The sequence below is a fragment of the Haliotis cracherodii genome, unplaced genomic scaffold, assembly GCF_022045235.1.
Source record: "Haliotis cracherodii isolate W230 unplaced genomic scaffold, xgHalCrac1.p SCAF_4, whole genome shotgun sequence".
Classification (NCBI taxonomy): Eukaryota; Metazoa; Mollusca; class Gastropoda; order Lepetellida; family Haliotidae; genus Haliotis; species Haliotis cracherodii.
This window is the reverse complement of record NW_027266297.1, coordinates 3,350,720-3,363,176: the sequence shown is the minus strand read 5'-3', so window position 1 is coordinate 3,363,176 and position 12,457 is coordinate 3,350,720. Positions and strand designations below refer to the sequence as shown.

Genomic DNA, 12,457 nt, shown 5'->3' with positions numbered 1-12,457 from the left:
CTACTGTCCTTTATTCCCAGGAATAGTACAAGTATTCCTGCAGTAGTGTGGCAATATGATTGTTATTCGTTGCTGAAGTTGTTCACATAATACAAGTACTAAAAATGCACATGAAAAGAAAGAATTCTTGTTCATATGAAGACATGTGATAAACTGTTTAATCAGCGTTACAACATTCAAGACTTCAGCAAAGCTTTCAAAATGTTTTAAAGCAGACATATGGAGGACGTTTCCAAATTTGATGCATCAGAGACAAAAATAATGTCGAATACAATTCACTATTTTGACTTGTACCATATGTTACTGTGTCTTTTCAGCTGAATAGTTGACTTGCCTTTGCATGTGTTTGAGATGGTGCCACCAGTGGATCAGGAGATACATCACTATTTGATGGTGATTCATAAGCAGGTGGTTTTGATGTAGTCGGAATTGTACAATCAACTCGGCATTTAGTGGAGGTTTCTTATGATTATGGAAAGGGTTTAAATTTGTAAAAAAATTGTCACTTTTTATTTCATAACCATTTTGAAATATTTTGGTAACTATCCTTGTGCAGACTCTGTTGGCCAAAAAGGCCAATATCACAGCTTGTCCTAACACATTGGCAATAGCTTGTGTTTGTTCATCTTCTTGGTCAAGTTATTGTGGTATTTTCATCAGTTACGTTCCTCATTATGTTCCTCGTTATGTTCCTCGCTCCTTGGGATGCCATCAGCTGCTCCACTTCAAGGAGCAGATCAAGGGACATAACTCATTCAGGACTATTCCTTGAAGAGTCTGAAAATCAATAATTGTTTCAAGTGTTGGGTGAGGTGGTAGGGATTTTAGGTATCTTCAACCAACTCATTCAGTGCAGACAGTGTACACAGAACACATTCATCGGTTGAAATTTGAAAGAACTTGTGTGTTGTGAGTCATTGTTTGGGAACGTATGAGGTGATTGTTATCTCCATATATGTAGTTAGTTACCTGTGAAGATCAAGACCCATGCTTGTCCTACGATGTACAGGATCCAAAGGTCAAGCTCACTGACTTGGCTTATGCATGTCACTGTATCCCAATTCATGGATTGATGCTCATGATGTCAATCACTGGATTGTCTGGTCCATACTCGATTATTTACAGACCGCCATCATGTAGCTGGAATATTGCTGAGTGCAGCGTTAAACAACAAACAAACAAGACAATTAGTCGCAGTTGGGGTGAAATGAAGTAGAGGGTTATTTTCAATACATGACACTTTTTTATGAATGACAACTTAATCTTTGTACGGACATTTCAGGGCTACTCCTTGCCCCTTCATCAGGTGAATACTGAGAAGGCATACTGAGCTGATCCTCGTCCTTGCTGAGGGCGATGGGTAGCCTAGTGGTTAAAGCATTCGCTCTTCATGCCAAAGACCCGGGTTCAATTCTCCACATGGGTACAGTGTGAATCCCATTTCTGGTGTTCCCCGCCGTGATATTTCTGGAATATTGCTAAAATCATACCCACTTGCTGATATGTTGAACAAGTTGGGATTAATGTACAAAGATTACATGATAAAGAGGGAGCCAGTGGGATTAACGAGAGAGTAGCCAATAGTACCATGAAGGTGTAATATCATGGGGCCAGGGCTGATGACAACAACAAGAAGTTTTTTTCCAACAGGAGTGACATGCATCACTGGGGATGTTCGAATTGACCAAAAGTGGCATCACATTTGTGTGACATGGTGAACAAAAGTTGTATCGCCAAGGTTACATGTGTGATGCCATGGCAACCAGAATGGACATCGCCATGTGTGTCATCAAGGTTACCAGACTGGACACCGCTTTTGGTGTGTGACCTCATGGTGACCAGAATAATAAATAAACTGTTCAAGGCATCTGTGGACATTAACTGTTGTTGGATGTAATTCATCTGAAGTTAGACGGGTTTGTTTGACTGTGTAATTGGTGTGCTGTATCAAGTAAAGACACACTGCAATATTCATCAGTTGTAACGAAACTAGGTTAGGGTTAGGGGCAGTAAAAATCAAATGATTAATTCCTAATAGAGTAAAAAATATTTATATTTCAGCTGTACTAACTTCACATTAATCTTCAATAAAATTTAATTACTTTGGTTCTTACAACCCTGACGTCAAATATTTCTGTTAGAGTCAGGTATCAAGGGACTTCTCAAAGCTCTAGGCAAACATGATGGCTTACTTAACGTTTTTTTATTTTCCCTCTTTGATCTCACTGGATCTCTGTGAAACGGTTTTCTTCAATCAAATTAATCCTTTTACTAAAAAATGAAATAGCACAACATACCTTGTTGTTAAATTTATTTATAGATTGAATCTGACACAATTCAATATGTCCTGCTTTTTTCCATACCTTGAAAAAGTGGTTAGGAAATGAGTTGGGGGTTTACGATTAAAATGTTTGTGTTTTCAAGCATTGCGTCTTTGGTTTGGGGTATAAAGTATTGGCAGTTGTGAATGGGGTTCAGAAGGCGTAAGTAGTATGATATTCATTAATTGGAAAGATTTATAGAATTTCAAAGTTGATTTTAGTTTTTAAGATCTGAATTCCACAGTTCTATCCTTCTTGTCGAGTGTTAGCTCCAAGTTCAGTGTGTCCTCCATCACCGAAATACTTTCAGCTTTTCAGTTTTGTTTAGTTGGTTTTAGGAATTAAAACAAAATACAAGGCCTTTTGACAAATTTGGGAGTGCAGGGTTTTGAAATTTTGTTTCATGACTAAGGTGAGGTGAAATGGGGTTTAACGTCGCGTCCAAGATTATTGCACTTACATAGTGACGTGCAAGTACGTGTGTGTGTTTGTGTGGCTGCTTGTACAAGTCCGGACTGATGCCAATTTATAGTGCTAGCCCACTGAGATACCATGCCGCAGTTTAACATGAATACCCCACTCAGACACAGTATACTGACTCCGAGCCGACCAGTCCTTGTTTTAGCCCCTTAATGCTGAGCCCCAGACAGGGTAACAACAAGTACCATCTTTTAACGTCTTTTGGTATGACGCGGTCGGGGATCAAACCCAAGACCTTCTGCTCTCTGGGCGGACGCTCTACCACTAGACCACGGAGGCGGTCTTGTTTCAGGACTAAGTGACTTTGTTGTTTAGTAGTTTACATCTCTCTGGAGGACAAACCCACGATCATACTTTTTAGTCAATAATGATTGACATTGTGGTTGCAAATATTTGTGTGTGTAAAAGATGACCACATTTGCTGAAACTAATGGCAAATGTTTGCCAACACTAGACTTCATGTCCTATCAGGAAATAACTGGTTTGTTTTTCAATCAATAGTCAATTAAAAAACATATTCCCAGCATCTACTGTGAACTTCAGGCCAAATATTATTATTAGCCAACTAATACAACATTAAAGACTGTAGAGGGTAATGTCAGTTTTATGCATGCTATCTTTCAGTGGAAGCCTAGACATTAGGAAATATTATTGAAGCTTTTTTGTTACACGATACAGTGAAATATTTTGAACTTCATGTATAAAATACTGTAATTGATTTGAAATAATTTATTGGAGAAAACTGGTGTTTTTCATAAAAATAGCTGCTTATCTACTGAAACCTTGTTCAACCTAAATGTTAGAATATCAGTTTATGAATTTTGACATTTGTTTATCTTGGCTATGTAAAGATGCACTTCAAATTTGCACATTTCAAAATTCATGAATTTAGTAATCTTAATATAATTTGTACTTGGGTTTAGCAATGCAGATATATGATAAGTAGTAAGGGGTATATCGCCTGAGAAATAGACACTTCCAAGGCTGCCATTGGTTAGTTTTTACACCGCTGGAATATTTAAGTGTTAAAGTAATGCATTTAGATCAAGGAAAAAGTTAGTTGTTTCCCTTTCATCTCTTCAAAGTGACACCCGCCTGTCTGATCAATTTGCTCCCGCCTGTTTGGAGTGAACTGCCTACTACACTGAGGATGAAATGATATCATTATTTATCGAGGATCCTTTAGGGAATTTGGCCTCTCCAACTTCTTGCATGATTCTTGTGATTGTGTAATTTGGTGGCATTGTCTGGAGTATATATTTGCGGGTCTATGGAAGCTTCTAGCTTGCCTTGGTGGTACATTGTGACCCACTGTAACATGGTAATGAAGAGAATTACACGTGGCGTGGCGTGGCGTGGCGTGGCTTGCCTTGGTGGTACATTGTGACCCACTGTAACATGGTAATGAAGAGAATTACGTGGCGTGGCGTGGCGTGGCGTGGCTTGCCTTGGTGGTACATTGTGACCCACTGTAACATGGTAATGAAGAGAATTACACGTGGCGTGTTGAGGCGTGGCGAGGCGTGGCGAGGCGTGGCGTGGTGTGGCGTGGCGTGGCTTGCCTTGGTGGTACATTGTGACCCACTGTAACATGGTAATGAAGAGAATTACACGTGGCGTGGCGAGGCGTGGCGTGGCGTGGCGTGGCGTGGCGTGGCGTGGCGTGGCGTGGCGAGGCGTGGCATGGTGGTACATTGTGACCCACTGTAACATGGTAATGAAGAGAATTACACGTGGCGTGTTGAGGCGTGGTGTGGCGTGGCGTGGCGTGGCGTGGCGTGGTGTGGCTTGGCGTGCCGTGGCGTGGCTTGCCATGGTGGTACATTGTGACCCACTGTAACATGGTATGGAAGAGAATTACACGTGGCGTGTTGAGGCGTGGTGTGGCGTGGCGTGGCGTGGCGTGGCGTGGCGTGGCGTGGTGGTACATTGTGACCCACTGTAACATGGTATGGAAGAGAATTACACGTGGCGTGTTGAGGCGTGGTATGGCGTGGCGTGGCGTGGCATGGCATGGCGTGGCGTGGCGTGGCGTGGCTTGCCTTGGTGGTACATTGTGACCCACTGTAACATGGTATGGAAGAGAATTACACGTGGCATGGGGTGGCTTGGCTTGAGTTCACTTTTGAAATTTTGAATTGAGAACTTTGTCAAAATATACCTACCGACAAAAGAAAAGCGAATACTATACATGTTGGTTAAATCTGTATTAGGCGCCCTCTAAAGCCTGTAAAAGGTGCCCAGTGACAGTAGAACTATAAAAATAGTTGACAAAAGGTCTGATGTTTTACTGCGGTGCTTTAGCGTTGTGTTCTCGTCTCCCCTGGGCAGTATTCTTATGTCTTTATGTTCTAGGAGGCTCCAGACCGGGTTACCAATTCTTATTACAGATAAGACACAAAGAGTGAAATAGGATTTAAAGTTTATTTAACAGAGAAAAAACCCCCAAAACAACAGGGGCATGAAGAATTACTCACATTCAAGAGATATTAGATTGGTTTGATGCACAAATGAATATGCTGATATGTTGTGTGATCCGATGCTCCGAATGCATGTGATGTCACAGATCTATGACTGGAGATGCACCATTTGTCTAAGACAGGGTTAGCGTGTAAAGTTTGGAAATGTGCAGCATATTGTGATAAGAATAAGGACACTGTGGTAACACTTGACTGATTGTTAGTTTTGTCATTAATTCGTACACATTGGAAACATCTCTTCTTAACATACATACTTCCCTATATATGAATCTATGGTTCGCCTTTCTTTTGGCAGAGAGAATTTTTTAAGCATAGTTTGTAATCTAAGTCTCCATTTTGAAACTCGTGCCATAAAGCGAGAGAAAGCTCCTTTCTGATAGGCTAATGGTGACTTCCTGTTAGCTATTTCATTGGTGACCTAACAGGATGTTATCAGATCTTTGTGTAGCAGTAGGGAGCACTGAGATCTGATTATAATGAGATTATGTTGAAGTATGTGACTTATAATCATCAAAGCACTAAAATCGCTTCATTGAATGGTTTCCTGTGGTCTTAGATTCTGCAGTTTGCTGTGTTACTTCCCTTTGTCAGGTCAGGATATTGGTGTGCCTCAGTTATGCCAGAATGCTGCAATCAAGGTGTTGAATCCCACAATCACCCTGATTAGGGTTCTTGGATTGTCACAACCAAAGTGGTAAATTGTCATGATGATTTATAAATTCATTTTATCCCAGAAACTTTTGTCTGTGAGTATGTTCACTTGCATGAGACATTATGTTTTCAGTCACAGCTTCAATTATATTTTCTTTGAAAGGAGCTGAACAATTTGTTTCTCAGTACAATTTATTTTTAAAACCTGAGGGTAAATTATTATTTTCATGTTTATTTCCTGGCATTTTTATATCCCTGCAATCATAGGTCTGCAACCTGTGTCAGTATAAATCACTTCCCTTCTCCATTAACCAGACATGCCATTGTATAAATACAATATACTTCAAGTTGTAATTAAAAAACAATTCTTTCACTTATGTCCAAATTTAAATTGATATCTGGTCAATATTGGTCTTTCTGAAGTCACATGACACATATTTACTTTGATTTGTATCGGCCATAACAATTTCGAGTTCTGTGACAACCTTCCGTGACACGGATTCGAACACAGGACCTTCTGATCTGAGGTCGGAGGCTTTGTCCACATAACCAAGGAGGTTAATCCCATCAGCGGGCATGAACTCCACCTGCTCAACATCATGCTCCGCCACAACCCCCTGTTGAATGGAAACCGATTCTTCCGTTGCACGTGGAATGCCTGGCCTATTGTCCCGAGATGCCATGTTCACACCAATCTTGTTTCAGTCTGTTTAGCAGTTTTTTATTGACTGTATCTACATATTGTGTTTTGTGACAATAGATGCAAATAAAACACAATAAAGTTTGTATTCAACATATGTGAATTTGATGGGTAGATAGAAGTAAATTGGATCTATAATGTTTATAGAAACAGGTTGAAACTGATCTGAAGTGATGGCTGACGACAACTCTATCAGCTGGTTCTTGGAAGAGCATATGTTTGATCTACAAATGAACCTCAAGTAATTTGAAACCAGCACAAGTTCCCCAGATCCTCCATGTAATGGTGTCTTAACAACATTCACGATGTCCTGTGATTTCAAATGGTTGTCAGACTGTAATCATGTGGAGATGTATCCATGCATCAATGACTTTGCCCATTTCAAAAATAAAAGAAACTGCAAATACTTTCTGGGAGCACTTGATCATGCCTCCTATTTGAAAGGAGTAATTAAATTGCAATCTAGAAGTCTGCAGTTTGCAAATGTCATGGGGTCAATCTATAGCACATCTTCCTGAGATGTTCTTGAAGACAAAAAAGTTAAATGGCAAGTTTTGACTTTTTTGACTCAGATACTTTACATGTAAATGTTCATTGATTTTGAATCCCAGAGGAGGTGGCCCTCGTAGCTATTTGAATGTCCTTCGCTGGCACATACTTACATGTGTAAAGAAAGTAAATATCAATTTTCATGTCCCCTGATCCCACTACCTCATAATTACATCCAAATCAGGGTCAGATTGCACCGTCAGGATTCAGTGGACAGCCTATTGCTGTAGTCTCAGAGGGCATTGCCCAAGTCACTTTACAATTACATCGCCTGAAAAAATTCTAGAGGGTCTGATTATCCTATACGTGGCAAAATCAAATTCCAAGGTAGTATTTTGGTAAGCTGCTGAGTCGAGAGACACGGAACTGTGGAGCTGAGCATGGGTTGAATTATGCGCTATAGTCTTGAGGCCATACATATTCTATTACGCTGTGTGCTAATTTGCACAAGCTCATTGACAAGTAGGTGTGCCTTCAACTCGCCCTGCTAGCTCTACTTCCAAACAAATGAAGGTGTAATTGGTAAGTGGGCAATAAAGCTAGACTTGTAAAACAGTTGTAGAGTCATGTAAATTTTTCTTGTGGGTGTTTTAATTAGGAGATAAATATTTCGTTTTGTAAGATTTGCGTGATGTTATGCTGAATGGATGTACGGAAATTTCATTTGAACACGACGCCGTAAGGCGGAGTGTTCAAATGAAAAATTTCCGTACATCCATTCAGCATAACATCACGCAAATCTTACAAAACGAAATATTTATCGACATTGTAACATGAACGTTAATTAAATCGATATTTAGGAGGAACTAATTTACTGAGCGCATGACACAACAAGACTGTCGTTAGTAATACGTCTCCTCGTGCTCACCTTCGAAAAGATGCATGATATGGGGTGCCGCGAAACCGATCAACGGTTTCGAGGTACTCCAATAATGATGGTTCATTTTACGAAAGGGGTGGCCACATGTTCAAGCCCATTTCTCAGAAAATAAACAAACAACAGGAAATATCACAAATTCAATTCTTTATCACAGTTCCTCATCTTACTTGTAATTTGTAATTATGCGTATCTATAAAATACAAATAATCAAAATTAGAAAAGCCGTACATACTGTTTGGCCCCTATACAAGAAAGCGTCAACTCGCTGAGGTAGTGACAAGAGAGGTCAAACATGTGCGAGATTTTAGATATGCAGCTTAGCTGGGATGGAAAAAGTTGTTTACTGTCACAGTGGAATTACATATGTGAAAGAGACCATGGGAATTAGCAGAAGAATTAACCTGGAAGTTATTCACGGGAGCAGTGGACAGTGGCAGGATATTTGTATCTTGGACAGGTACCAAATTACGTTCGTTAGCGAGCTGCTGCTGTCCCTGAAGAATGTTCGAATAATGTCGTTTTTGAGCCGAGCTCGAGTCAATGGAATACGACTTCAACGATTCATCGGTTTTGTGGCCGGTAATTTTGCAAATCTCGCAATTTTCAATGCCTGCGTTTGACAGCAAAGTGATGGCAGTTGCCCGAAGACAATGGTTTGTATACACTTTGAGGCCAGCGTTGGTAGAAATTTCCTTCATCATGTTGCCAATGACATTTACACCAACTGGCCTCGTGGTGTACCATTCGGTGTCGTCGACGTGGACTCGTCTCTTGGGAGCCTGGTAAAAAGCACCATTGTTGGGATTGAGGAGAGACATGTATTTTTTTAATGAAAGTACAGGACAGAATTGATCCGATGTTGCATAAATGCGTTTGTTGGGCCCATTTGAGTCTTTGAGGTCCCCCCTGTGATTTTTTGTGACTTCGGAGTGTGTCATTTCAATGAACTCAAACCCCTGTTCATCGGTGGATACACGAAAGGAAGATGCTGTTAATTCCCTTTGGTTTTCTTTACCACGACGAGCGAAACCGAGTGTAAGGTCGAACCACACTTTACGAAGCAAGCCGGAAGGAGTTTCCGTATCCAAACTTTCACGAATTTTTTTTAAATCATTCTCGGGGATAGCAGCATGATGTGTTGTCTGGTCAAGGCCATCGCGCTTGAGTTTTTTTATCATGGACAGAAAAACATTGTTTGCAGTGTGAAATTCCCGGTCTTGGATAATGTTTATGCTGCGCTCAAATGGCGGTCCCCTGATGTGCCTGTGTATGGCAGCACGCAACCCAACAAAACTCGATTTTGAGTAAAGATCTCCCTCAGCATTTCTGACTTCGGCATAAAAGAACCTCAGTCTCTCATTCAGTTGAGAAGCAGAAAGCTCTTCGAACTTGGGTTCAAAACCTCGGAAACCAAGCCATTCTGGAAGTGAAAAAGATTGCCTTGTTCAGGGTACAAATGTGACAGTAAGTGGGAGTAATTTGTTATTAGTCCTATTACGGCGTCGTGTTTAAATGAAATTTCCGTATATCCATTTAGCATAATATATCTCAAATCTTACAAAACGAAATATTTAATTTACGTTAAGATTTTGATTAATCTCGTTATATTATTGCCAATTTTTGCGATGACACATTGGTCACGCTTTACATTGCTATCATGGCAATGGTGTAAGGGAGGTAACTCTCGCTGATGTTGATCGAATCTGCGTAGGAATTTTAGGTATGTGTATTTGTATTCTTTTATGTTTCAATGGCTTACGTCGAAATATTTTAACTCCCCAGGAAGTATTACGCCCAGTAGATTTGGAGAGGTTCCCATCCACGATGTCCTGTACTGCATTTGCATCAAGGGACGCGAAGCGGTCACTGGACGCTTGAACTTTTGGCTCTACTGAAACGCTGGCTGTATTTTCTAGTTCAGGGGCCATCTCAGAAAGGTTTTCAGCTTCAACAGCTGTTGTGAGTAATAATAATAACAAAATTAGGTGGGTGTATGAAAGTCATAACTATTATAGAGTTGCAATAAATGTTTTTACTCTGTTAAAAAATGATTTTCTTTTCTTTTCCCTTTGGCCAAGCCCAAGAAAACTACATCATTTATGATTATGATTGGGTAATTAATGAAAATAGGTAAATTTCATTTACCTTCAAATTCTTGAATTATCTCTGAAAATGTCTCGTCGTCCCAATCACTCATTATTTCATCGAAATCTCCGATGTGGAAGTCAGGGTAAATTTCCATCTGTTCCTCCATGTTGATGATTTCAAAAATAGTTCCATTAATTAATGTATACATACACGGTGATGAGACCCCAAAAATTCAGCGATGTTATGCTCATTCGACAACACTTTTTAACCAATCAGATCAGAGAACATACCTACTTTTATGTTACAATGCTTGTCTAAGTGGCAGTTGCTCATTCATGGCCAGGAGAGTTTGCAGAGCTCTCGCTGGTATGTGGAGGTCTTGTGATGAATCAAACTGATTTCTCAGAAGACTGTTGCATCATCTGCAGTTTAACCATATTTCCCGGCAGCAAGTTATTGGTGCCAATTGGTGAGACAACCATAGTTCTTCCGAAAGGAATTGGGATTTGACATAAATGTTTCCAATGAATATTATGGTTCTTGTCCAAATGATTTTTAAACATATTTGTTGTGAGATGATTTTGGATTTGACAGTAAATTTTCCAATGAATATTATAGTTGGGGTCCAGATGTGTTTTTGCTTTTTTTTCAGGTCTTTAGTACGCAGTTTTCCAAAGTTTTCTCTATTAGAAGGTAATGCATCGGATCAGTATACAGTATTACAGGGTCTGATTTAGACATATAAATTATCGAAGCCCTGGGTAAATTTACCTACATCATTTTGCTAAATGTCCCAGGGTTGGATCTGAAGCCTCTTTAAGACAGTCTAGACTGGAGTTATGGATAGTTGGTGTCAAGATATATGCAAAGTATCTGCTGTCAAACTAGGTTATATCTATCAATTACTTTTCACGGACATTGAATCAGTGCTCATTGCTGAGGTAGGATTTTCCATAGACTATGTATGCCCAGCACCATTATGCAACAAGACCAATTATTACCCTTCCTAATGATACTGGCGCCAACCTTTGCTGGAAGCAATTAAGGAGACCGTTTGGCCATCGGCGCCACTATTGTGTGAGGTTATGACCATTAAATCTACAGGGAATCAGCAGACTCTGAGTGGCCTTGTGACCAGAGAGTGGACAAAGGATGTCAAGTGTCCAGTCTCTCTGACCAGGATGGGCAGGACGCGAATGTTGATTGGGTTTAGTTTCTGTGACTTGACTTCTGTGACCCTTGGTCTCGAGATGGCATGTTGAAGGAGTTACAGGCAGGGGGTAGTCGGAATCTTGCTGGGGTTACATAACTATTTCATCAATGATAATTAGAAGAGATTGTCCCCATGAATGTTTTAGGGTCTGCCAATATTGTGAAGAGCAAACGGCAATGTGGTCGAAACCTCAACACACTGCCGATTTTATGACACAAATTCTGGAAAAATCCTTGGGTTCTGAATAGGAATGAATTGTTTCAGCTCAAGCTCAGGTGTACTGGACATCGGTGCAAGTTATGATTTTTGTTTTAAATCTATGATATATATGATAATTTAACTTTCAATACACAGTAAACTGTGGTTATAATGAACTCAAAGGAACCACTAATTCTGTTTGTTATAACCATAGTTCATTAAAAGCATACACACTGCATATATACAGTAAATGGGACCATAAAATAAGTTTGTTATATCCGTCAGTTCGTTATAAGCATATTCGTTATGAACATAGTTTTCTATATATCACAAGATGTTTTTTAATTGGGCTACAGATTCTGTTGTCTCTTTAATAATTAGAAGTGGAGTTTCTTTTTTTGGTAATCTGTAAAACAAGAGTTAAAACAAATCTGGCCTAGTTGGTTTTGAAAGAATGTTCTTAAGAATATAAACTATGTGCTTAAGTGTGTTTGAAATTCAAACAATTTATGAAAATGCCATGGTCGGGACTGAGAAAGGCTAGTTGAACGTGATAAGTTTAATGTGTTTTAAATAATCTATGAACCAAAATCTGTTTAAATTGTGACCTTATTGGTTCTGAGGGCGTGTGCTGAAGAATTTAGTCCATGAACTTAAATGAGTTCAAACAATTAATGAAAATGCCTCAGACGAGACTTTGGAGGGCTGGTTGACAGTCACTTTCCTGTGAATTCTGTATTGAGATATCAAACCTATCGAACTAACCAATTCTTAAGTGTATGATCCCAACAGAGTTTGATGGTAATTGCATTCATCAAGGTGATTATGCAATGTTCTTGGATACAACTAGATCAGATCAGATAGCGTATACTTGATCCTCACATTGACACAGCATTC

The 12,457-nt window shown here is 39.7% G+C and overlaps 2 protein-coding genes across 3 annotated transcripts in view; one reads left to right on the top strand and one right to left on the bottom strand.

Moving 5' to 3' along the window:
• LOC139478721 (3',5'-cyclic-AMP phosphodiesterase 4C-like) overlaps positions 1 to 12,457 on the top strand; it is a 392,248-nt gene that overhangs the window by 94,388 nt on the left and 285,403 nt on the right. The window lies entirely within an intron of this gene.
• On the bottom strand, positions 8,379 to 9,428 carry LOC139478263 (uncharacterized; the record flags this gene model as incomplete). The annotated part of the gene is made up of 1 exon (XM_071260675.1): positions 8,379 to 9,428. A coding segment is annotated over one exon (1,050 nt), but the record flags the coding sequence as incomplete, so codon positions are not given.